The 27,524-nt window shown below is 44.2% G+C and overlaps 1 protein-coding gene across 3 annotated transcripts; it reads right to left on the bottom strand.

The window, feature by feature from the left end:
* Nucleotides 1-1,654: 1,654 nt before the first annotated feature.
* LOC100392481 (pancreatic lipase-related protein 2) lies at nucleotides 1,655-26,181 on the bottom strand. 3 transcript variants are annotated; one of them, XM_054243341.2, is made up of 13 exons: nucleotides 26,156-26,181; nucleotides 25,704-25,825; nucleotides 22,964-23,118; nucleotides 21,350-21,475; nucleotides 20,425-20,559; nucleotides 19,535-19,646; nucleotides 17,368-17,487; nucleotides 16,070-16,189; nucleotides 12,287-12,405; nucleotides 10,146-10,275; nucleotides 8,287-8,398; nucleotides 4,465-4,632; nucleotides 1,655-1,759 (listed from the first exon to the last, which is right to left on the bottom strand). In XM_054243341.2, the coding sequence occupies exons 2-13, from the start codon at nucleotides 25,768-25,770 to the stop codon at nucleotides 1,696-1,698; spliced, it is 1,428 nt and encodes a 475-aa protein (XP_054099316.1). In that variant the 5' UTR covers nucleotides 25,771-25,825; nucleotides 26,156-26,181; the 3' UTR covers nucleotides 1,655-1,695. The 3 variants fall into 3 exon arrangements, with proteins under 3 accessions (XP_054099316.1, XP_002756666.3, XP_054099317.1); XM_002756620.5 differs by having other exon boundaries at nucleotides 25,777-25,825; XM_054243342.2 differs by lacking the exons at nucleotides 10,146-10,275; nucleotides 12,287-12,405.
* Nucleotides 26,182-27,524: the final 1,343 nt, after the last annotated feature.

Genomic DNA, 27,524 nt, shown 5'->3' with positions numbered 1-27,524 from the left:
CAGGCTTCCATGGTTGCACTCCGCACAGGTCCCAGAAGCTTTGTTGAGGAGGTTCTTGGCCCACCGAAATCTGGGCATAGCCTCAAAAAAAAAAAAAAATCACACAGGCTTGTGCCCAGTATCAGGCTTAGGAGGGAAAGCTGAAAATTCAGGCCTGGCCACCTCACCTAGCTCTGGCCAGTGCGAGTTCAGGTGATTAGAACCTCTGGGAGGCCACTGGGGTGATGGGGACCTGGAGAACCTTCTAAGTATGAGCTTAGGGCAGCTAGGTACAGGCCCTGTGAGCAGCTGTCCCAGGCCCTCCTGCTGGCATTCTTTTTCCTCCCAGGGTAGAGGATAGATTAAACGAAATATCTGCATATGATGGAATATTCCAGTTTTCTTAATATTAAAGAGCTGTTTACAGTAAAAATTGTATTAAAAAGATGCCTACAATTGGCAAAGAATTTGGATAATTCACAGAGGAAGAAATACAAGGAGCCCTTAAATACTGAAAAGATGTTTAAACCTCACTCATAATAAAATAAATGCAAATTACAATGTAAGGAAAAATACTTGCACCTATCAAATTGGCAAAAGATTTGACAATACCCATGTTGGTGAGGGTATGAAACGCTTGCATATTAGAATGAACCACATGAAATTGCCAACCTTTAGCTTTTCTGGCCTTCAAAATGCAATTGCATATGGTTCAACCTACTATGTTGTTTGTTGAATAAATGGATACAATCGCTATAGAGGGCAATTTGGCAATATTGGTCAAAATAAACATTCAAATATTTATTGGTCAGATAGATAATGTAGAAGATATTATGAAAGGATATTAATTGCATGAATATTTATAATAGAAAACAGTTCAACCATACATACCATGTACATCTCTGAGTGGAATCTATGAAGCTATATGAAGAATGGAGAAGCTCTTTCTGTACCACTAGAGACAAATATGCAACTTATCGTTAGTGAAAAACGCAAGATGCGGAACAGTGTGTATAGTATCCCATTATCTGTGCTCAGACAAAAAAGGTGTAGTGGGGTTGAGTGTGTAAAATAGATATATCCGTAAGTATATGTAGACTATTTCTTGAAAAACCCAAGTTGTCTCTGGGAAGAACTGAGAGACTTGAAGGCAAGGAGGAAAGAGATTTACCTTTTAGAAGAATGCTTTTTTGTATCATTTGAATTTTGTAACATGTGCATGTATTAACTCTTTTTTTAAAGCTCTGCTTTTTTCATGCCATAGTTAGATTTTAAGCAAAATCATCGAGTTTGGTGTCACGCCTGACATAAAATGTGGCAATATTTTGGGATTTTTTTGGTTTAATTCTCCTTTTTTGCTTTTCTTTTCTTTGTATCTTCCGAATTCTTAAGTGGTGTCTACGTTGTGCTCCTAGGATGTTAAAATCTGGGTGGGCAGCACATGAGAGCAACAATGACCTTTACAAATAGGACAGAGTTCACTGTTGAAGGAATAAAATCCATTAGAACAGGCCACCAAAAGTGCCTGGAAAGAGAGAGATGGTGGCGGAGGTAAGTGGGTGGGAAGTTCCAGGTGTCCGCTGTGGCGAACTTGGCTCCAGTCCCCCAAATCATCTCTTAAATGTGAATCCAGAAAGTAGAGAATGTCAAACTAACAGCTCACCCTCAAACGAAGTGCATTAAAAATTTTATTACTGCAACAGTCACACTACGTTTTTAACAAGGGTAAAGAGATTGCAAAACGTCTTCTTGCACAGTGTCACCGCTACAAAAACTATACCTGTGGAGGAAAACATTGTCAGCATGAGGCTTTTTCACTTGTGGAAATGTGACTTCACGTGAGTAAATAGCATTCAGGTAACCCCCTGGATTTGGCTCCCTTTGACTAAAAAGCTCTTCTCGACCAGGCAGAGCCCAAGTAATTCTTACTAAGTAAACCTGCTTGAAGAGCACCATTCTCCCCAGGTGGGCTCGGAATGGGTGGCAAGTGAATCAGCCATGTCAAACTGAAGCTTTGCAAAACTGAGGGATCTCTGATGGGACTGCCTCTCTGGGTCTAGCAATGAGTTCCAGGGACCAAGAATGCCCCAGCCAGCTCAGAGGGGACTTTCTCTGTCAAATTAAGATCAGAGAGGGTCCCTCATATGCTGCTCCTGGGAATGTAAGATGTATCACCCACTTTGGAAACAGTTGGGTAATTCCTCTGAAGGTTAAACAGAGTTATTATATGGCCAAGTAGTTCCACTCCTAGGTATACACCCAAGAGGATGAAAACAAAATCTTGTACATGATATTCATAGCAGAAGTATTCACAACAGCCCCCAAGTAGAGACAACCCAAATGACCAAGTGATAAATGAATAAATAAAATGTGGTATATTCGTATAATGGAATGTTATTTGACAATAAAAAAGAATGCAGTACTGATACATGCTACATGGATGAACCTTGAAAAAACATTATGCTAAATGAATAAAGCCAGAAATGAAGGACTGTATTTTGCATGACTCCATTTACATGAAATGTCCCAAATTAGAAAACCTATAGAGACAGAAAGTAGATTAGTGGATACCTGGGGCTGAGGAAAAGGGATGTGTAAATTGAAGGATGATGGCTAACGGGTATGGGGTTTCTTTTTAGTGAGATGAAAATATTCTAAAATTGTGGTGATAGTTGCACAGCTCTGTGAATATGCTAAGAGCCACTGAATTGCACACTTTAAGTGGGTGAATTGTGTGTTACAGGAATTATGTTTCAATAAAATTGCTTAGAAATAAAAAAGATCCTGGAGGATTATTAGTCCTGAGGGGCTGGAACCAAGTCAGATTGGAGCAAGCACCACGCATGAGAAGCTGGCCACTTCCAGGCTCTTCCTTCTCTTGCAGGTGTCTTTGATGCAAGGGGAACAGTGTGGCCAGGCTGGGCTTCCCTCAGAATTTAGCTTCAGGTGTAGCTTCTTGACGAGGAAGCCCTTATGTGGGTTGGGGACTCTGGTGTTTTGGTTGTTTGGTATATATAGCATGTGTTCTATATTGTACTTAAAACAAGAACTCTACCTCCACTTAAATGCTGAGAAATCCAGACATTTCCATATTGCCTTGCACTGCCAGACCATATGGACTTCTCAGCTTCCCATTCAGCTGGCTGAGTGGATGAGCACAGTGGAAAGAACACTGGATGGGCCACCAGAAGACCTGGGTCCCCGGCCTTGTTATGCCTTGCACCTGAGTGTAGTAGCCACCCATTAGCTGCAGTTTTTCTTTCCATGGTTTCAGTTACCCATTGTCAACTGAGGTCCCAAAATAGGAAATGGAAAATTGTAGAAATAGACAATTCATAAGTCTTAAATTACTTTCTGAGCAGCATGATAAAATCTTGCTCTGTTCAGTTCTGTCCCACCCAGGACATGAATAGTCCCTTTGTTCAGCATATTTCCTATTCATATAGTATGTATGGATAGGAAAAGAACCATAGTATATAGAGGATTTGGTACTATCTGAGGTTTCAGGCATCCAATTGGGATCTTGGAGCATATCATCCATCCCCCACAGATAAGGGGGTCTACTGTATACAAAGTGATGGCACGCTGACTGTGACACCTGATTCTTCCAATAATATACTGATTCATTGGGATTATTGCCACTTTTACAGCCAGCAAAGTTAAGTCATGCAGCTGAGTGAAGTCTTGGTATGTGTTTTGAAAACATTCTGAAGCCTAATATCTTTCCATTAAAGATTCCCTATGTGACCTTAGACAAGTTACCTGACTTTCCAAATCTTACGTCCTCATCTTAAAATGAGAACAGGTGAGAGTTGACATTTATATTTTCTTTATTCTCTAACATCCCATTATTTTTGGATTATCCTCTTTTGCGGTATCCTTCTCTCCATATTTTAAAAACAGTTTGTTCTCTCCCAGTGCCTACCAAGTAGGATTCTATTCTCTCAGAATGGAAGAGCTTGCCACCATGAGTCAGATCCCCAACACAGTGTGTATCCCTCTCATGTCATAGTCTCCAAACAAACTAGTTTACATTAATAACTGCACATCAACTGAAATTAACTCAGAAATTTCCCCTACATGCTTCCCAGGTGTTTCCCTTATTGTTTGAGATAAAACAGTTATTCATATGTTGAATTTTGTCTAAGGAAAGTGATGGTTGGTTTTTCAAAGTAAATCAGGTGGATGGATGGAGAGTTAAGATGGATAGGTGGGAAGATGAATGGATGTATGGGAAGATCAAAGAATGGCTGGAGGGCCAGAAGAATGAGGAGATAGATGTCTGGGTGGATGGATAGGGGACTAAGTGAATGGGTAAGTGGCTAAGTGGTTAAAAGGATAGAGAAACATATAGATGGCAGATGAATGGATGAGTAGATAGACACATAGATGGGTAGATGGGCAATTGGATGAATGAATGCATAGACAGATAGACTGATATGTAAATATAAATAACCAAACTTAGATGCAATAAAAAATACATACTCAGTCCCATCTTCACCACTTTGCACTGTGATTTGGGAAGCACCCAGTTTGGGCCGGAATAGATTTATCACGTTGTTGTTCCAGAGGAACTTAACTTTCTGTATTTTTCCAACATTGAGATCCACATCAATATCACGCATGTGACTTGCATCTGGTTTGAGGGATCCTCTGAAAATATAGACATAAAATGTTACATCAGCTGGATATATGACTACATAAGATGATCACAATCTATTGCTTCTCTAAACAATAGTTGCTGTTGTTTGTTTTCTGCAAACACCTCGAATGACTTCATACACATCTAGGGGCTGCCATAACATAAAAGTATTTGTGCAGAACACACCTTTTAAAAATATTGGACTACAGATTTCCACTGCTTTAGTTTTTACCTAGAGCTGAGTCAAATACTTGGGGTGGCATATTAATGCTATAAGTTTGTTACAGGACCATTTGGGGCAATGTCTTATATTTAAAGATGCATGTGGTTCAGCAAATGCCATTTGTTACCATCTCATGCATATTACAGGAATTTCTCAAGGGCATTTAATTCAACATGAAAATTTTTATGTAAAAGTTAGTGCAAAAACAGAACCTAACTTTTTTGCACAGGTTATGAATTCATCTAACACATATTTACCAATCATCTCATATGCCCAGCAAAAGCCAGGTGCTGAGGTCACACAGCATGGGTGAGCTGGCCACGGGCTTCATGTGTGTACCTATGTATGTGAGGATGGAGTGTATCTTGGGTATGTGCCATACAGATGTGCCTTGCCTGAAGGAAATTTGGTATTTATAAAACCCAAGTCAGAAAGAAAACTATAAGCCAATATCCCTGATGAACACAGATGCAAAAATCCCCAACAAAATACTAGCAAACCAAATTCAACAGCACATTAAAAAGATAATTAATCAAAATCAAGTGGGTTTTGTAAGGCCGGATGCTCGCTGGGAGGTTGGACACACCCGGCACCAGGCTCTGCACTTGGCACCTAGTTCTGCCGCATGGCTCCCCTGGAAGGCTCCAGCTGATGCAAGCCTCCTGGCCGGCTCTCCCACCAGAAAACCCTCCCAACAACCCACCAACCAATAGTGGCCTGCCCTGTCTCAATCCTGCCCCCCTGGAGTTAATCAGAGTACCCAGCTGTTGCTCGTTCCTTCTAGCCATAAAAACCCCACACCCCAGGAAGTTGGCACGACTTCCCTGGTTCCTTTCCCCGGGACCATGGAACATCGCCTGGGAGCTGAATAAATTGGATTTTCATTTTCTTGTGCTGGCCTCAGTTTCCTCATTTTAAACTTGGCAATAAACCTTACAGGTTTTATTCCAGGAATCCAAGGATGGTTCTACATATGCAAATCAACAAATGAGATTCAACATATAAACAGAATCAAAAGCAAAAAACACGTAATCATCTCGATATATGCAGAAAAAGCTTTCAATGAAATCTAATGTCCCTTTATGATTCAAAGCCCTCAACAAACTAGACATCAAAGAAACATGCCTCGAAATAATAAAAGCTATATATGACAATGCCACAGCTAACACTATATCTAATGGAGAAAAATGGAAACCATTCACCCTAAGAACTGGGAAAAGACAAGGATGCCCACGCTCATTACTCCTATTCAACACAGTACTGTAAGTCCTAGCCTGAACAATCAGGCAAGAGAAAGAAATAAAAGACATCCAATTGGAAAAGAGGAAGTCTAATTATCTCTGTTTGCTGATGACATGATCTATACACTCAACACAATTCCTATTAGATTAACAACATCATTTTTTTACAGAATTAGAAAAAAACAATTCTAAAATTCATTTAGAACCAAGAAAGAGCCCCAATAACAAAAGTGATTTTAAGCAAAAAGAACATAGCCAGCAGTTAACATTATCTGACTTCAAACTATACTACAAATCTATGGTAACCAAAACAGCATGGTACTGGTACAAAAATAGACACATATATCATTGGAACAGAATAGAGAATTCAGAAATAAGGTCACATATATACAGCAAACTGATCTTTGACAAAGTCAACAAGAATAAACAATGAGGAAAGGTTATTGAATAAACGTATTCAATAAATGGAGGTAGGATAATTGGACAGCCATAGGCAGAAGAATAAAACTGGATCCCTATTATTGACCATATACAAAAATTAACTCAAGATGAATTAAAGAGTTAAATGTGAGACCTGAAACTATACAAGTTCTAGAAGAAAACATGGGAAAAAAACTCTATTGTGCATTGGCCCAGGGGAGGCAGGTGGATCACCTGAGGAAAGGAGTTGAAGACCAGCCTGGCCAACATGGTGAAATCCCATCTCTACTAAAAATACAAAAAGTTATCCAGGCATGGTGGTGGGTGCCTGTAATCCCAGCTACTTGGGAGGCTGAGACAGGAGAATTGCTTGAACCTGGGAGGTGGAGGTTGCAGTGAGCTGAGATTGCACCATTGCACTCCAGCCTGGGCAACAAGAGTGAAACTCCATCTCAGGAAAAAAAAAAGTTATGACTAAGACCTTAAAGCAAATGCAGCAAAAACAAGAGTAGACAAGTGGGACTGAATTAAACTAAAGAACTTCTGCACACTAAAAGAAGCAATCAACTGAGTATGCAGACAACCTACGGAATGGGAGAAAATATTACAAACTATGCATCTGGCAAAAGACAAATATCCAGAATCTATAAGACATTTAAATCAACAAGAAAAAACCTATTAACCCCATTAAAAAGTAGGCAAAGAACTTCTCAAAAGATACACAAGCATCAAGCAAACATATAAAAAAGTTCTCAACATTACTAATCACCAAAGAAATACAAATTAAAACCACAATGAGATATCATCTCATAGCAGCTAGAAAAACTATTATTAAAAAGTAAAAACACACACACACACACACACACACAAAAACAAAAAACCAGATGTTGGCAAGGATATAGAAAAAAGGGAATGCTTATATACTGTTGGTAGGGATGCCAATTAGTTCAATCCCTATGGAAAACAGTATGAAGATTTCACAAAGAACTTGATAGAAAAATAGATCTTTATTTTGACCCAGCAATTGCACTACTGGGTATCTACCCAGAGGAAAAGGAACAGTTTATCAGAAAAATACCTGCACTTGTATGTTTATCACAGCAATACTCACAATAGCAAAGACATGGAGTCAACCTGTTTCCATCAGTGGTTGACTGGATAAATAAAACGTGGCATACACTCAGGTATTTCATACATGAATGAAATGTCCTTTGTAGCTACATGGATGAAGATGAAGGCCATTATCCTCAGCAAAATAACTCAGAAACAGAAAATCAAATACATCATGTATTCATCTATAAACAGTGGGTACACATGGACATAATGCTGGAAAGAAAGACACTGGGAATTTGGGGATGGGGATAAGGGTTAAAAATTTATTCACTGGGTCCAATGTTCACTATTTGAGTAATAGGTTCACTAGAAGCCCAAACCTCAGCATTACAGAATAGTAACCATGTAATGAATCTGCACATGTACTCCCTTAATCTAAAATAAAATAACAAAAAAAGAAAAGCAATCTAGTCAGGTGACTGACATTCCCAAAGGAGTCAGCACATGACTCATTTTAAATAGTGAGTCCCCTCTATCTGGGCCTCAGTCTTCTCATATGTAAAATGGGGCAATTGAACTAGACACTGAGACTTTCTTCTGGCTCTGACATTCTAGGATTCAATGGTTCTGTATAATAGATGCCTAGATTTATAAGCACTTTATACTCAATCAATTTTGAATAATCTAATATGGAAAGTATAATCATTTCACATTACTATTGAACTTACTTGAAAATCTCATATTGTTTTGAGTTTCCATTACTTCCATACAAAGCAATCCTGATGACCCCGTTCACTTTCTTTTTTCCAGACAGTGTGACAGATACCTTATATCTCCATCCTGTCCAAAGAAATACAATCCATTTAATGAAATCATCTTATTGAGAAAATGATCCACAAAACATTATTGTTCCAAGCTCTGAAGCCTCCATGGGTGAGGGGTAAGAGGACTGTGACTTAATTGAATACCTGGGGCCCAGGAATGAAGGTTCTAGGTGGGAGTGAGGGACCCAGGGGTCAGTAAATGTTGTAGTTCAGCACAGTCCCTTATCAACACAGCCAGGTATGTGCTCTTGGATGAATGAAGGGGATCTGATACTGCACATGTGTATTTTGACTGATACATGATACAATGGACTGAATTCATGTGGGTAAGAACCCTCATGAATGGGATCAGAACCTCATAAAAGAGAACCCAGCAAGCCCTCCTGCCCTCTTTCCACCACATGGGAGGACACAACAAGAAGACAGCAGTGTGCACCAGAACCTGATTGTGCTGGCACTCTAGCCTTGAATTTCTATCCTCCAGAACTGTGAGAAATACATTCCTACCATTTATAAGCCACCCAGTCTATGGTACTGTGTTACGGCAGCCTGAATCAATGAAGACACCAGGTGTATTGCACGTTGTTTGTCACTTGCCTTTTCACTTAATACACCTTAGAGGCTTTCTCTCTTCAGTACGTAGAGCTATAAACTTCTTTCTAATGCTTACATGTAGTATTTGATCTATAGTATTTAGTAATTTACCAACTGGTGAACATTAAAGCTTTCCTCTCAATCATTTGCTATTAAAACGAGCATCCTTGAACATATCATCTTATGCACACACGCAAATATTTCTCTATGGTACATTATAAGAAGTGAAGCTTGTAATCCCAGCACTTTGGGAGGCTGAGGCGGGCGGATCATGAAGTCTAGAGATTGAGACCATCCTGGCCAACATGGTGAAACACCGTCTCTACTAAAAATACAAAAAAAATTAGCTAGGCATGGTGGCGAGTGCCTGTAGTCCCAGCTACTTGTGAGGCTGAGGCAGGAGAATTGCTTGAACCTGAGAGACGGAGGTTGCAGTGAGCCAAGGTCGCACCACTGCACTCCAGCCTGGTGCCTGGTGGAGGAGTGAGACTCTGTCTCAAAAAAAAAAAAAAGAAAAAAGAAGTGAAGCTACTGGGTGAAAGGAATGTGCATGTAAGATTTTATAGATACTGCCAAACTGTTATCTTTTCTGATAAATATTTTGAGGATTATGGGAAATACTGTATGTGAAAAGTGTTTTGTAAAGTGCTAATATAGATTTTTAAATTTGAAACTCCCTTAGAAAATAACTGTTCTTCCTTCCAGCTATTATGTATTATTCATAGTAAACGAGTCTTGATGAATTTACTATCTTGTACTTTTTAAATTAGAAGCAGGGCAAAATGTCATTACCACAAAGTGTGTGTGTGTGTGTGTGTGTGTGTGTGTGTGTGTGTAGGGGGACTAACATAATAGTAATGACTGAAGTGACTTCTTAACTTACAGTGACTTTCACATTGCCATCTTCTGTTAATAGATGCATCCTTCTTGCAATAGGGGGTGGGGAGGTGGGGGGTGCACATGTGACCCATCCTGGTACTTTCTTTTGCTGGTCAAGGTATTGGTTAAAGGGGTGACAACCAACACAAATTCCATTCTACTGTCCTTTCAACCTTAAGCTGGTTATAGTTGAGTTTCTATCCATTGCTACCAAAGGTACTGACTAATAAGGTTGGTACACTTCTTAAAATTATTTGTAAGAATTTGAAGTGAGTAAAATGAAAACATACTAGTAAAGTTACCACTCTCTCCTGTGTTCAGGAAAAAGGTTTGTTCCACAGCACTGGTTTTCCCCTTAAATTGGTCAGCATAATGCCCCATTTTGGGACATCCTTCAGCTGGACAAGGGAAACAGCTATTCTAGTGGGGGAAAAAAACATAATCTGTCTGTTAGTGGTAGGTCTTTGACACACTCAATCAATCAATTCATCTTCCTTCTTATATGTCTATTTACCCATCACGCACCCAAATATCCACCTTTCATTTACCTGTGCAACCATCCATTTACCCATCCATCCCCTATCCATCCTTTCATCTACCCACCCATCCATTCTCTTACCTACCCACTGATAAATGCATTCCTGCATCTATCTACCCATACATCCATGCATCCATGAGTCCATCTATTCTCCTACCTATCCACTGACTCATGCGTTTCTGCATCTATCTGTCCATGCACCCATGCATCCATGCTTCCATCTTTGGAATTATGCATAGAACTGTGCTAGGCTCTGCAGAATATCCAAATATGTGTCTTGAAAACTTGGAGTGTAGTTGGGAATATAAGCATCCAGGAAGCAGTCAAATGAAAATATGAACAGGGAATGAAATACAATATATGTAGGGAGAAGTAAATGGGACAGATAACAAGTTATTTCAAAAGAAATGAGGAAATGAAGATCCAGAGCCATTTCACTTTAATGTAAATTATTATTCCAGACTTGTTGCTCCTTATTTGTTCCTTCTCAAATGATAGTCCTTTAATTAGGCCTAGAAGAGGCAGTTTGTACTCTTCAAATCAGGGATTCGATCTCTTTATGCCACAGTATCATTGTCCTCTGCCCTTTGACCTCATGTCACATCCAAAATGCATGGTGTAAAGAGCTATTTTGTGATTTGGAAAGAATAAGACAAGTACTGGAGGCCATGTTGCTATCCACGCCCCAAGAGGAACCAGCACAGTGAAGGCTTCTCACTAAACACTCACAGGCCCTGGAGATAACATACTATGTCCTTTTGATCTCATTTCAACCCAAGAATGTCAAGGTCGACATTAGTTTTGAAAGGACAGTGAGTTTAAACATATTTTTATTTTTGTCTTTGAGAAAAAATATTTTAAAATATCACTTTCTCACACACAATGCAATAAATGATTTAGGAAAGGATCACCTACAGAAACTCAAACCTTTCATGGGGCTTACTATGAGGGAACAGTATCATCTAATAAGTGGATGACTTAGGGAAAAGAGTAATTTTGTAGTAGAGCAATCTGGCAGAGAGTATCTTAACCAAGTAATTAAAATTGAAGTCATCAAATAATGAATGAATTTATGTTATCAAATAATGAATGAACATTAAATGAGTGTCTCTAGTTGTAATACACTGAGCAGGACCTGCTATCACCCATTGAAGCAACCCCTAAAAAATCAAACAATTTCAGAGAGTGTGATATTCTACCAAATACCTGATCCGAAATCCTCATAACTGTCAAGATCCTCAAGGACCAAGAAAAAATGGGAAGCAGTTCTTGATTAAAGGAGACTCAAGAGACAATGAAATAATTGCAATAAAAAAATAAAAAAGAAGAGAAGGAAAGAAAGAATGCAGGCAAACAGACACAGCTCTAGAGGGCATTATTTGGATAATTGGAGAGGCTGGAATAGGTACTATATATTATATAGATTAGTGTATCAACGATAAATTCTTGAATGTTATTCTATAGAAGGATCTTATTTTTAAGAGATGAAAGTTAAAGTTTTTATAGGTAACATGTCATAAATCTTTACTTTCCCATAGTTTAGAAGACGTATATATACATACACATATATAAATTGTTAGCAACTGGTGCATCTAGGTGATAGATGTACAGCATTCATCACCACTCCTCTTTCACCTTCTTTGTGTATTAGAAACTTTTCTAAATGAGCAGCTGGCGACCCTAATAAGGGCCTAGCACAGTCAGGTCTGTGCCTTTCCACTCCAGCCCACCCTGCTCCCCAAGGGAAGATGGCTTTGTGAGGTGCAGGATTTCCACTATCTCCGTGCATTAGTTGTTGAGTTATATCTCTTTGTTCTGTTCTAAGGCACAGGAACACAAAAACACCAAAACCAGGGCCACCAACATCTTCTTCAGGCTCCTGGGGTAACCTACCTCCTGAAACTCATTGTAGGAGGCACAGGGATAGCCCAGGAAGCCGTCAGGGTTGAGGATGCTGCTTGAGTAATACTTGTAGCTTCGTAGGTGATTGCAAGCTGCAAAGTCACGAGTTCCTGAAAAAGCAAAGGCTCCAGAAGCTCAAATGGAGATCTTTCACTTTTAAGTGTGAACAATTCATTCTGACTAAGGAGGAATCACCTGTGCATCTCACTCACGGGTGTCTGCTCCTGAACACCTTGGGGCACTTGCTGAGTCAGGGATAGGTGACTGTGGAGGAGTGACATGTTCTGACTATCAGGCCTCCATGTGCAAGCCTGGACCCAGAAAGTCTGAAGTCCTGCCTGCCTCGGCTGATCACCCCCCACCTACTGCCTGCATTTGCCATTATCCCTGATAGCCCAGCAGAGCTTCCCCCAGTTAAGATGGCTCACCCCACCCTGCCATCTTAACTGTTCTTATAATAACGTGAACACTCCTCATCCTACCCTGTCATCTTAACTGTTCTTATAATATTGTGAACACTCCTCATCCTACCCTGCCATCTTAACTGTTCTTATAATAACGTGAATACTCACTCCTCACTCCACCCTGCCATCTTAACTACTCTTATGCCTTACCCCACCCACCACTGTAGCTGAACTTATGGTAATGTATACTCCTTGCCCCTACTCCCACCACTGTAACTGACCTTACTCTGTAACTTTCCACTGCTCACCCCAAACCTATAAAACCAACTCCTATCCCACTGCCCTTTGCTAACGCCCTTTTTGGCCTTAGCCCACCTGCACCCAGGTGAATAAACAGCCGTGTTGCTCACACAAAGCCTGTTTGGGGGTCTCTTCATTCAAAGTGTGCATTTTAACACTGCCCAGCATTCTTTCCTGCTCTTCCAGGGGCCAGGCACGTAACACAAATGAATGAGGAGGGCTGGGGGTCAGAAACAAAGTAGGGTGGTGGTGGAGAGAGAGACAGAAAGTGACAGAGAGAGAGAGACAGACAGAGAGACAGAGGCAGTCAATTGTGGAGGGGAGAGACAGAGAGAGTCAAGGTGGGAGAGAAAGAGAGAGAGAGTCAGAGAGAGACAGAGTATCAGTGGGAGAAGAGAGAGAGATAGAGAGAGAGAGAGAGATAATCAGTCATCAGGGGTGAGAGAGAGAGACAGAGAGAGTCAAGGGGGGAGAGAAAGAGAGACAGAGACAGAGTCAGCAGAGGGAGAGAGAGAGAGTCAGAGAGACAGAGAATCAGAGAGAGACTGAGAGTCAATGGGGAGAGAAAGAGTCAGAGAGAGACAGAGTTGGTTGGGGGAGAGAGAGAGGGTCAGAGAGAGACAGAGAGTCAGTGAGCAGGGAGAGAGAGACAGAGATAGAGAGAGAAATGGAGAGGAAAAGAGACATGAAAAGAGATAGAGATGAGAAAGAGAGATTCAGAAAGACAGAAGATAGAGAAACAGGAGAGGCAGAAAGAGAAAGGAGAGATGAAGAGACAGGAAAGAGACAGAGAGATGTATATATATACACTCTATAGTGAAATACACATAAACACTCTCTATAATATATATAGAGAGACACACACACATATGGAGAGAGAGAGAGAGAGAGACTATGAGAAGATAACAATAGCTGTAAAAGGGATCCTGTAACCCTACACAGTCTTGCCAGGTGTTACATGTTCAAAGCCCCGAATCGCCTGGGTCCTCTGATTTTCCATGAGAAGCCAGAATCTCCACTTGTATCTGAAAACCTTCCTATGCGTGAGTGAAGGCAGCACATCCCTAGTGAGAACTCCAGACACAGCCCGCAGGCCTTCCCCATGAGTCAGGCTTTTTGATTCTTCTTCTTTGCCAAGCGAGGCGCAAGGCAAAAGTAGCGACAGCAAGGTGGCCATGGCCTCTGGCCACTCTGTCACTGTATTTTATTTATCATCCTTTTCTTTCAAAAGAGTCTGGAAAAGTGTTTTTTCATTTCTCTGGCTTCTTCATAGAAAACTTCCCATGGAGAAAATCACAGTGACCCTGGACACACCTGGGGACCACTCCCAGGGGTCTGAGGGGCTTTATTGCCACCCACTGAGAAAGGAACACTTCCCTTTGTGCCCAGGGTGGCTTCGCTCTGCACGGCTCCCAGCCCTCGGCCCAGTGACTTCCAGCTGAAGCCAGGTTCCCTGTGCCCACGCCGGCACTCATCACCCAACAACAGAACCTGTTTCAAACTTAATTGTTTCTTTCATCCAAAATTGCTGCCCAGGGATCCCATAATGGAGCAGAAAGTGGATTTAATTATTCCTCAGAGCCCAGCGCCTGGGTGACTTGGAGCTCGACACAATAGGAGCACACACCAGTGCTCATGGGCTTGTTCACTCGAAATTGCCTCTCTAATTAAACCTGGGCTCCTTCCCATTATGTGTGCCCTGCTCATCGTTTGTGGGAGGGGGCAGCTATTATTGTGACACTGGTGCGCTTTCAGGGAGCCTGGAATGGCCATATCTTCCCAGGAGTTACCTGAGAGGGCAAAAGCTCCATTTATTTGCCGGTGTATGCTGGCGGTTGCTTTATTGACTCTGCTCTTTGACATGAAGCATGTGGAATATTAAAATGCCAAACAAGGCCACACAACTCAATTTAAGAGTAAATTTAGTGCCTGCTTTGGATGAGGCCCTGAGCAGGATACTGGAGTATCTGAAATGTGCAAAACACACTCCTTGGCCTTGGGGAACTCCCAGCTCAGGAAAATAATGACTATAATGATCATAGTCCTCAAACCTCCCTTTTCAGGGAAGAGAGTGGAGCCTGGTGTCAGGGGAGGGGCAACAGGAATCAAAAAGGGCCAGAGCAAGGGACAGCAAATCGGATGGGGCTATGAGGTTGCCTAATGGTGGGGCATGGGCCCTGTTCTCTCAGATGAACAGAAATGTACAGAGCTGGCCAGCAGCCCCATGGGTCTCCCAGACTTCCAGGCCTCCCCCTCCTACACATGCACCCCAAACGCACAGAGCGCATCCCTCCTTTGTCTTCTTACCAGTGAAGTCCCTTCCATTCTTAGCACCTAACAACAGCAACCAGAAAGCAAGTCAAGGCATTCAAATCTTGGCCTATGCCCTGCAGTTCTTCAAGGAGCAGATGCTGCAGGTAGGATGGGTGGTCACAGACAGAGCCAACACGCCAGCCCAGGTGCTGTCCCAGGATCCCAACAACAGGGAGATACACAGTCTGAAGCATGAGATGAGGGCTTTATAGTCAGAAATTGGGCTTAGAAATACAGTGGTGTTGATGAGCTAGGTAACTTTTTCTTTTAGGCAGGATCTCATGCTATCACCCAGGCTGGTGCAGTGGTGCCATCTCACCTCACCACAACCTTCACCTCCCGGGTTCAAGTGACTCTCATCTCTCAGCCTCCTGAATAGCTGGGACTACAGGTGCATACCATCACATTCACCTAATTTTTGCATTTTTAGTAGAGATGGGGTTTCACTATGTTGGCCAGGCTGGTCTTGAACTCCCAATCTCAAGTGATTCCCATGTCTCAGCCTCCCAAAGTACTGGGATTATAGGCATGAGCCACCACGCCCGATTGAGTTATGTAATTTTTCTGATCCTCAGTTTTCGCAACTGCAAACTAGGGCTAATCAGAGTAGCCATCTCATAGCATTGTGAAAATGCGTGGCACATTTTCACAACACTCCTTAAATGGTGGCACATGTCAGTGTTAAGAAGGCCAGACCACGCATTCCGCTTCCTCCCCAAACAGGACAATTGCCGTCTTACTTCTTTAATTTACATACCTTCCCATATTCCGTTGATATCGATAATGGTTGAAAGGATATTTTTCTTACATCCGGGCATTTGCTTCCCACCATTTGGAAAGAAATCCAGATGGCCCACCTTTTGGCTCATTCCAAAACCTAAAACATTTGAAGCAGAGATGAGCAGGGTGGTGAGTGGTCCCAAAGTTAGGTTATAGCCACGAAAAGAGCCTTTTTGGCAAATTCCCCCTTCATCCCTTCATCACAGTTGCCACTGCCTCTAGCTCTGCAGGAAGTTTTCAGAGATGGGTGCTCGGCAAGATGAGGAGGGAGGAGAGGGCACAGGAAGTGCGATGAGGGGAGGCTGGGCTCTGGGAATGTACGCGTGAGACACACACATTTGGATGTGTATCTGTGTGTCTGGGAGAGTCCTGGACCATACTGATATGCCCTGGTACCATTATGCACCAGTAGACATATCAAGACCTGAGGTAATTTGTATTACTTTACTCATTTTTAAATTTTGATGTCTACATTATATTGTTATGTGGAGATGGTGTAATGTTATATTGTGAGCCATAGCATATGGCTGGGAGCTTTGGCTCTCAAGGCGCATGAATCTGTGATGAAATCCTGGTCTTACTTACAGATTTTGTGATCTGGGCAATTATTTAACCTCATTGAGCCTCAGTTCCTCAGCCATGAAATGGTGGTAATAAAGCCCACTTTTCAGAGTGTTGCAGAATTAATGAGCTGATGTGCGCATAATGTTCAGTGCAGCACATGGTAAATGCCAAGTGAGTGATATCCTCATCATCATCATCAAAAACATGCGCTTTGTTGGCAAGTTTCATGAGTGGCCATGTAAGAAAATACTGAAAAAAGAACACGGATTTTAGAAGAACTAAATAAAGGGATACATTCAGTTTCCAACAAAACAAAGTGTAACCAAAGCTTTGACTGAAGAAGTAAGAAAAATATTCAAAAATTAACTTTGCATTTGCAAGTACAGGTCAAGTTTCAAGAATAAATACATCTGCCGCATTAGTTACTGGTAGATTGGGGAAGGATGCAGAATTTGAAGAGTGATTGACAACCTTTCATAAACTACAAAAGGGTTTTTGTTTAACCCAGGGCTGCAGGCAGATTCCATTGGCATTGTACTGGCTATTTATTTGGGACTGGTACCCACTTTGACTGGTTGGTGCCAACACCATTCCTGTAGCTATTTCTAATAGCCTCCCCTGCTGCATGTGTATGTGTGTGTGAGAGGATATCTGGACCCAATGTCATCAGCTGTAGCACAGGTCAGCAGAAGATGAGATTGAGGAGCTCACCTAGGAAAGGGACTATGGGAGCAGAATCTGTGTGAATCACATCCACAAACACAGCGTCAGATGGGTCCAACCGAACCTCCTCAGGCGTACCCTGGAAGCATGGCTCTGCTGGATCCAGCCCTGAAAGGGAGAAGGTAGGCAGGCTAGACTCTAAGAACCAGGATTTGAACCCAGTACTGGCAGACTGAGCATGTGGATTCCTCCTACCCCAGCAGCTATGGTTCTGGGGATTGGATCTGCAGCTCTTGGTCTGCCTGGGAGAGAGAGTCTGGGACAGAAGGCTGGGAACGGAGTCATAGCCTGTGGATGAACATTCAGAAATCCCCAGTGCCTGGCTCCATGGAGGATCCAGGTAGCCTCTGTATACCCCTCCTTTCCCTTTTCCTTTTGTCTTCACATTTTACCATTCGGCCACTGCTCTCAGAGACTGCAAGCCCCAGGCCTTACTCAGCTCCACCCCAGTCCCTGAGCCCTGCACACATCTACTCCTTTCTGGCCCATGCCATTCCCCAGCCTGCTGCGCCCTTCCCCACATTCTTCCTTTATCTAAATCTTTCTCCTCCAAACCCAGCCTCCTCATAGTGAAATGGCAAATCTAATTCCTCTCCTTACTCAGCTCATTCCATCCAGATTGTATTATTTTGAAGCTGCTTTGATTTTTATTTGCCTACTTAGTTGTCTGCCTCCTGGACTAGACTATGGATTTCCTGTGGCAGGGGCTGTGCCCAGGTCATCTTCAAAGAGAAACAGAGCATGGGAGGAGGGGGCACACAGTGGTCTGTATTCTTGCCCTAGTTCTGTTCCAGGTCAAATGTCTGTCCTCTCTGAACTTCTGTGTCCTTATTGGGAAAGCAGGAATAATGACAACCACCTACCTTACAGGGTTGTTGTGAAACCCTCATGAAAAGATGTAAGAGAAGGGACTTTGCAAACTGCAAAATTCTACATAAACACAAACCGGCACCCCCTCATCCTTCACCCAGTGTCTTGGGCAAAGGGATGCTCATTAAATGTTGATGTGAACTGTTTGGTGATGTTACAAACTGATTTGGCTGCACAAAATAAATAGTTATTTGTGTCTTTGCCTTGTACACATTCATTCTGTCTAGTGCTTCATTTGTTCGGTATTTCCTGAGCACCTTCTATATGGCAGGTCTCAGTATGCCATTTGCATTTTGTCTTTGCCTGGCACAATAATGACAGTCAAACAATTATGTGGAACTGATGAATTTTTAAAACGGTTTCACTTTGTTTCTTTTATTTTGTCATACTCTGAAAGCAAGAACCCTTAAGTCATGGATTTGATGTGCTAGTTAAATCTTTTTCTTTCTTTCTTTCTTTCTTTCTTTCTTTCTTTCTTTCTTTACTTCCTTCCCTCCCTCCTCCCTCCTTCCTTCCCTCCCTCCTCCCTCCTTCCTTCCTTCCCTCCCTCCCTTCCTCCCTCCCTCCTTCCTTCTTTCTTTCCTCCTTTCTCACATTTTTCTTTGTTTTACTTTGCCATACTCTGAGAATAATAACCTTTAAGTCATGGATTTAATGTACTAGTTAAATCTTTTCCTTTCCTTTCCTTCCTCCCTTTCTTTTCTTTTCTTTCTTTCTTTTTTCCTTTCTTTCTCTCTTTCTCTCCCTCCCTCCCTCCCTCCCTTCTTTCCTCCTTTCTTTCTTTTCTGAGATATGGCCTCCCTCTGTTACCCAGGCTGGAGTGCAGTGGGGTTATCACAGCTCCCTGCGGCCCGGAACACCTAGGCTCAAGCAATCCTCCCACCTCAGCCTCTCCAGTAGCTGGGACTGCAGACGAGAGCCATCACGCCTGGCTAACTGTAAAAATTTTTGTGTAGAGACAAGGTTTCACAGTTTGCCAAATTGGTCTTGAACTCCTGGCCTCAAGCAATTCTCTCCTCTCAGCCTTCGAAAGTGCTGGGATTACAGGGGTAGGCCACTGGCCCAGCCTTTGCTTTTTTAAAAAATGCATTTTTATTTTTAATCATCTATTTTCTAATATACATCATTGAAAATTATTTTTAAATTTAAGGCCGGTCATCACAAAAAAATCGGCTCCAGGGAGGATCAGCAGGCGAGCTCTTCGCCTTGGGAAGGGCTCTGGCCGAGGCTTCCGCGGTGCGCACCCCGGGACCTGGGACTCCGGTCCTGCCTCCGCGACCCCTACCTGTGATCCTGCCCACGCGGCCCTCCAGCCTCCTGCCCGCCTCCGCGGCCGCGTGCGCGCCCAGGCTGTGGCCGATGAGATGCACGTCCTCCGGGCTGTACCCTAGCTGCATCTGCGGAGGGAGGGTGCGTCAGGTCCCCCAGCACCGCGTGGGGACCCGCTGGTTGGGGAGCCGGGCACCGGGCGCTGCCAGGAATGGGGACAGGACCCGGGCTCGAAACTCTACCCTCCGCTGGAGCACACCGCCTGGGGCAGGGCGACCCGGCCCCGCCCGGATCCGCAGACTGCGAGTCCCGCGGGCCGGCTAGTGCGCGGGGCAACAGTGCTGACCAGCGGCCACCACGCCAACTGCAGGCCGCCTGGGCAGGCGAGACACGTGGCCTGCCGCCCCCCTCCGCCCCACCCCCAGCTCCCTTCCCTCGTTCTTGCTAGGGGTATGGGCTCTCTGGGCAAGCACGTGTAGTGGGCCCTGGCTCTGGGGTCCCCCTGGATAGATCCCGCAGAAAGGTCCAGGCCCTTCCCTGTGGGTTGGCAGGGGATGAAAATTCATCTTCTGCACTGGGAGCTGTTGGGCAGTACAGCCTGCTCTCTGACCCTTGCAGAACAGCCTGCAAGGAAGACCTATTTCAAAAGGGGAAACTGAGGCTTAGTTTGCCTCAGGCCCCACAGCTAGACAGTGATAGGACAAGGTGCCTTTAGGACCGCAGGCAAGGAGGAAGGTTGCAGAGCTTCATCTTGGGAAGGGCCCTTTTTGATGACAACCTGGGCTGTTGGCCGCTGGCCCCTACCCATGCCCAGGGGTCTCCAGGCTGCCTCTCTGCACCACGTGGTGCCTCCCTGCCCCTCTCTCTACCCGTTACCCACAGAACAGGGCCCAGGCAGGGTTTTACCGACAGGACTTGTATTAAGAGAGCTATCTCCGCACCCACGACCCGAATGTTTTGCACAGCTTGGGTGTACATGGTCCGGGAACCACCCCTCCAGTCCACACAGATGCAGTTCACTTTCTCCACTTTAAACATTTTCTGGGGAAGACAAAAAAGGGAGAGAAATCCATTTATAAACAGCCCCCAATTGCACACCCCAGAGATAGGCATTCACATCTGTGAGACGCCTAGCCCATGTCAGAACTTTGATACGTCTACATCTGCTATAATGTCATCCTCACTGCAATGCTATGGACTGGGCATGTTAACACCTGCTTAACAGACATGGAAACTGGATCCTGGAATGGGTGAGTGACGTGTCTAAGGTCTCACACATCATTATGAACACAGCCAGGTCAAAAAGACCACTTACTAAATCAGGTGTGAGCAGACTACTACTCAATAACATGTCAAATTCAGCTCTTCGGTTGCACCAGCCACATTTCAAGTGCCGAAAAGCAAATGTGGACAGTGGCTTCTGATTTGGACGGTGAAGATACAGAACATCATCACTGCACAGCATTCTATTGGATAGCAATGCCTTAGAGCGTAAAATTTAAGTGCTTTTTAATGTCACAAAGGGGTTTTACATAAGTGTTTGGGGATAAATGCCCAGTAGTTTGCTGTAGTCTCTACCTCAGAGATTTTTTGACTCAACTCTGGGTGTCTTCCGCCTCAGAGGAGATTTTTGGCTAGAAATTGGTAGGTAGGGAGAGCTTGGCAATGGATGCCCTTAGGAACTGAGCTTTCTTCAGTGGTTTTAAGAAGTACCAATCTCTCTCTGGAGTATTTCCTTTCCCGGTCTCAGGGAAACTGGGGGTACAGTGTTTGAATCTGTGTGTTCGGTGCTGATCTCACCAGGGAGTGGCCAAGTGGGGGGGGGTCCCACCTTGCACATGTCTGACAGCCAGTTCTCCTCCCCCTTGTCTATGAAGCCATGGATGATGAAGCGTGTCTTGCGGCCCAGTTGGAAGTTTGAAGCCTCAATGGTGTCTGGTTCCGTGCCAGTGATTAGCTGTTTTAATTAAAAAAAGATTAATTTGAATGTTGGTCTTTCCAAGCCATAAGCCTATTAGAGCCAGTTTCAGAACTGATGACACAGCTTCATTGCCCATGAAGTTGGGTCAGATTAGAAGGAGCTCCTGAACTGGGGTTGTGGATAGAATTCAGAAAGTCCAAGTTCACGAACTTTCTATTTTAGTTAATCTTTAATCCATATCTAGTATTTCAGTTAATCACGAAATTAGACAATAAACCACAGTGGTATTAGCAACACCCGTGACTCTGTCGCCAGTAGAAGTCACAGATATTTTCAGGTCACAGTATAATTAGTACAGATATCTCAAAATATCATTTCTACTCACTACTATTTTTAAATTGTGGCAGTTATTGGCCAACCCCTAGATGCTGTTATTTAGTGAGATATAAAACAGCACATATATGACTGTATCACATATTTATGTATTTAAATGTTTTGATAATTATTTTTCAATATAGTTTCTTTTGTAATCCAGCATGTTTTATTTTTGCATTTAAAAACATTGACCTAGAAGGGGCCTGTAGGCTTCCCCCAGGTGGCCAGAGATGTTCTTGGTACAGAAAAGGTGAGGAACCCCTGGACCAGAAACTTAGGCGTGGGGGCAAATTCAGCTCAGTGGAGCTGTGAGACTTTGGAACGCACTCCTAAATGGCCACAGGCTGCTCGGGCCCCCTTCCACCAACCTCTACAGATGAGGTACCAAAAGAAGGATCACAAAATAAAAATAGCACAGTAACCATGTCCCAGCCAACTCAGGGCTGGAGGCACTAAATATGCTGGGCTGTCACATGGAATCCCACAGTGGGTGACCTCAGAAACCTAGAGACAGACACCTGGTTCCCTAAACTCTGCCAGGGACCAGAGCTGTGAGCTGCCTGGATTCTCGGCAATGTCTTCCTTGAAATTGTCTCCTGGTCACTTTTGATACCCTGGAGCAAGTCTGTTCTGCTTCCACCAGGCAGACCTGCTGGAAACTGGAGGTGCTCCAGAGAACTCGGCTTTTCTCTATTGTGGCTATATATGTCCCCTCTCCCCTACCTGACTTCTAGCTCTTCAGGAAGGATTTACACCCGCCCCCACTCCCAATGCTTCTGAGAGGCTTCTTTCTCTACTCTCATGTGTAGAAAAGAGACAGACTTTCCAGGGGCTACATCAGGCCTGGGCCTCTCCATAAATGCTGTTCATAGTCCCTTCCTCCCAGGGAACAAGGAATTTATGCTGGGGTAGCCCCTGAAGTTCTCTGCGACACTGTGTGTGAATTTGTAAGTTTCTGGGTTAGGCATCGACAGATTTCATCAGATACTCAGGCGTTTATAATCCTAAGAGCTAAGCTTTGGAGATTCTATGCCTTGAAATTTCTGGAAAATTCCAAGGCAGTGACTTCTGCCCTAGGTAGCCATGCAAAGACTCCACTGTGGGGGCCCAAATATACCCACCATGCAGCGCTTACATGCCCGATCTTACTTGGAAATTGTCTGGATTTTCATTGGTGTACAGAAGAAAGCGGGTGTCAATGTCCTTGGGGGACCAGGGAAATAACTTTATAGGCCGCTGAAAAATTCCTGCCCATGGTTTTTCATCAGAAAAGCAGCCGAGTTGTCCATAGCAGATCTCTTTTCCTAGGGCGAGTCACAAACAGGACACATTCGAACTTCTGGAAAGGAGCAATGCCATATCCATACAGGAAAACTCCGCAGGACGGAGCCCAGGTTTGGCTAAGGCCAGTGCTGGTCTTTATCTTTGCCATCAACATTTCCCAGACTTCTAGGATGATAAGAATCACCTGGGGGCTGCGCGTGAGGGGATGTTGGGTGGGAGGGCAGGGGACAGTGTGGGGAATAGGTGAATTGCATATAAACATTCATAGGCGCCTCCCTCAGATATTCTGATTCAGAGGGTCTGGAGTGGGGCCCTGGTACAGATTCAGTAAGTGACCCTTATCATTAGGCAAATTGGGGAATTGCTGAGGTATAGGTTGGTGCAAAAGTAATTGCGGTTTTTGCTGTTGCTTTCAACCACAAAAACAGCAAGTACTTTTGTACCAACCTAATACAACCTGCTGCCTTAAAACCACCTCATTTGGGAAACTTGCAGCTGGCCCTTTGCATACACTCATCAAATAGTAAGTATTTATTAAGTGCCTATAAACTCAGACCCAGAGCTGCTACTTTGTCTTCACATCTCTATTACATACAGCATAGGTTGTGCACACTGTAAGCATTTGCTGGCATGTGTCCAGTTCCCATGTCTTCATGTCATTCTTTTATGCACTTTCTTTCAAATGATTCTCTGCCATTTCATATTTTCCCTGTTGTTCTTTGAAAAGGTAAATTTCTTAAGAACAGGAATGATTTTCATATCACGCTATGTGTAGTAGAGACTCCATGATCCAAATAGCCACATCTAAATCTGAGAGTACTTTCTTTACCTATGACATAACTGTTATTATAGGATATGGTCACTACAGGTGACATAATTCCAACCCAATGGATTATAAAGGGTCCTTTCTCTTGGGCTTCGTCAACTCCTGTACTGATGATGCCAAATATTGGCAAATCACCAAATACCTTGTAATAGTTAATATTTGTTTACTATGTGCCAGATACCAAGCTAGTGCTTTACTGATATAATACCATTTAAGTCTCAAAACACAAATATGGAAGTAGTATTATCTCCATTTTACCACTGAGGAAACTAAGGCACAGAGAGACAAGGTAAGCTACCCAAGGTCACAGCTAGTGGTGGAGGCAGGATTTGAACCCAAGACTCAAAGACAAATGAGATATGAACCCTGTCCTGAAAGAGAGGAGCTCTAATCAGGAAGCAATACTGATGGTGGTGAATTCATTCCGAGAAGAGGGTGTACCCTTGGAGGTGGGCTACAGGAGGCTCAAGCAATGTTTGCCCAGGGGAAAGGTAGCTGGTTAAATGAAGGGGCTCGAATGCAAGACATCTGGGCTCTCTTAGGTGGAGAGAAGGCAGGCATTGGAAGGTGTGAGTTGGTGAGGGTGAGGGGAGGTGGTGGTGGCAGTGGTGCTGTGATTCCTGAAGGTGTTTTTGGGGCTTGAGTACAGGGGGCTGACAAGCAGGAGAGCCTGAGGAGGCTGGGGGCAGGGAAGTAAGAGTAGGGGTGGGGATGGGCAGTTGTAGGGGTGGGCCTGGAGAGGGGAGGGCCCACTCTGGGCATGGGCATTCTAACCTAGGTGATGAGGATGATGGTGGACACTCAGTAGAGCAGGGGGTATGGGGGAACAGGCTGGTGTCTATATCCTGGTTTGGGACAGTGAGTTTGAGGCTTAGCCCTGATGGGGCTTCTTGCAACTTGGGAGGACCAGAAGCTGGGCCTCCGGAAGGAGGAGAGAAATGAGGAGAGAGCCTGGCTTGAGCCTTGGAGAATGTCCACATTTGGGGCAGGAGGAGGCCTCAGGTCAGTAAAGGAGATGAAGAGGGGTTGTAAGGCCTGGGGAGCAGTTGAACCCACCCTGGGCTCTGCCGTCAGGAGCCAGGTCTTAAATCATGGCCAGGATGGAAGGAGAGGCTCAGAGTGGGCTGGAGGGGTTGAGAAGATAAGGGGAAAAAGTCACAAGGCAGAAGAAAGCCCCCACAGGAACCTAAGGAGACCATGTCTGCTACAGCAGGGTTTAGGAGGCCAAGCTGGGCAGTGAGTAGTTCTGGCAGAAGAGGGGGTGAGGCAGCCCCTGCTGGGAGGGAAAGGCTCCCAGAAGGAGAGTGCCTGTGAAGGCATAGGCGGATGGGAAGTGAGCAGGCTGGGATCTGGGGGCTCCAAAAGAAAGGGAAGTGATTTGTGTTTTAGGGTAGGTAGAACTTGAATATCTGTATCTCCTCTGGACAGAGCCAGGTTGGGGGAACAAATTGGAGAGACAGAAGGGGACACATGGACACGATGGCAGAAGGGCAGGCTGGCCTGGCAGGATGGGGCTTTCTTGGGAGGGGTCACATCCACATGGCTTTGGTCTGAAGGTAGGAATAAGGGCATTGGGACCCAGTGGGAACACCCACCCTCCACTTGTCTCCCAGTTGCAAGAGCCTTTGCAGGAAGAAGGGGGCCGGGCAGGAGGGTTGCCAGAGATACTCCGTGTCCAACACATTGACCTGTATCTGCCTGAGAGTCAACACTTTGAGTGGCACAGTTTTCTCAAAGTAACAATAATGCTCTTCATAATCATGATAATAATTAATATACCTCTAGCTGCCTCACCAAAGGCCAGCCCAGGCATGTCACTTTCTTCCCAAAGGAACTGTGATAGCATCCTCACCTCTGACTGTGGTCAGCAGGAGAAGGCCGAGGGTCCAAGAGGGCAGCATCTACATGGATGGAAACACAGACACACACAGACCCCCGTGCACAGTGAGACTGGCAGGGGCAGGACCCAGCCGAGGCAGGAGCTTGGGTCACACAGACAGTAAGTGGAACAGAGTGGAACAGATGCCCTGCAACCCATGCCCCACAGGGCTTTCCCTTAAGGCAGGGACCTGGGGCTGAGTCCTCCCAGTGAAGTTAGACAGCAGCACCCTAGGACCCCAGACTCAGGGGCTCCACTGTAGTGGTTTCCCCACCTCTGGGCCATGTCCCTCTTGTAGCCAGGGCTGCCCCAGCCCTGGCAAGTCCGCTGCCCATGCAGGCCCCTGACTTACCATGCTGCACCAGAGCTTCCACTCACAGCTCAGCAGGTTGGCTGTGGCCTTTTATAACCAGGCTTTATCCTTTGGACTCCTTAGAGGAAAGGGCGGGGCAGGATAGATAGGGCACTGCACGTGGGTGCTTTGAACCTAAGTTATCATAAACACATAAAACCAACTCAACTCCTGGAGCAACAATGTTTCTAAAGTGAGATTCAAGGAAAGGAAAACCGACTACGGGGAAGGAAAAGAGCTCTGTTAACCTGAGTTTACAGGTTTAGTTGCTACGAGATTGTGTTCCCAAAGTGGTAACAGTGAAACACCACGTCGTACATCGCACCTTGGAACAAAATCCCTTTGGATACATGCACCTCCAAACTCATCAGGTTGTCTTGTTGATCTTGACAGACTGCAGGGTTGGGAAGTCGGGAGACTTGCTGCTCAGTGGAACTGACTGTTTTTGAAGACACACACCTTGCTTACTTTGGGGGTGGGGTAGGTGGAGAGCTGCCTTCCCTATTAGGGAATCTAGACAGAGGATAGAAATGAAGGCAACCTCACAGACGAAGCAACAAAGAATAAAATGAACACTGTTCAAATACAACTTTGTTTAGAAATAATATAGTTTATTTTAAAAGTATTTCTGAGCTGCACAGACTGTACCTCGACCTGCAGATAAGAAGTGGAGGGATCTTCTTTGTTTCACTGCTACAGAAGAATGTGGGGGAATAACCAGGTGCCACCCTGCCGTGTTTAAATGGGTGTGTAATTTAGATACACATTCATTTAAAGTGCTTACATATAAAGTTTAAAGTGGAAGTACAGTTTAGTGAATTTTGTCAAATATATACTCCTATGTATGTGTCCCAGATCAAGATATAAAATGCTTCCAGCAGCCAGATCTTTCTACCACCATCACCGCTCTTGTAACAATACTCTGATTTCCGTCATCACAGGTTCATTTTGTCTGCTCTAGAATGTAATTTAAATGGAATGATACAGTACGTACTCTTTAGCATCTTGCTTTTCTCCCCGCCCACAAGACATTTTTGAGATTCATTCACGTTGTTACATGTATCAGTAGTTATTTTTTGTTGCTGTGTAGTATTGATGTATTTCTGTAAGAATGTAGCACAATTTGTTTATCCATTCTGCTGTGGATGGACAACTGAATTTTCCAGCTTGGGATTATGATGAACACTACTGCTGAGGACATTCTAGTCTAGTGCAGGTCTTTTGGTGGCCATATGCACTCATTTCCCTCAGGGTTATGTCCAGGAGTATTGTGAGGGTCCTGGAGTGTGTTCAGTTTCAGGAGATGCTGCCAGGCAGTTTCCCAAACTGGGCGAATCAGCGTGATTCCCACCAGCAGCTGGACGGGAGC

This window comes from Callithrix jacchus, chromosome 12 (genome assembly GCF_049354715.1).
Source record: "Callithrix jacchus isolate 240 chromosome 12, calJac240_pri, whole genome shotgun sequence".
Classification (NCBI taxonomy): domain Eukaryota; kingdom Metazoa; phylum Chordata; class Mammalia; order Primates; family Cebidae; genus Callithrix; species Callithrix jacchus.
Note: the sequence above shows the minus strand (reverse complement) of the source record. Positions and strands in the feature narration are given on the sequence as shown.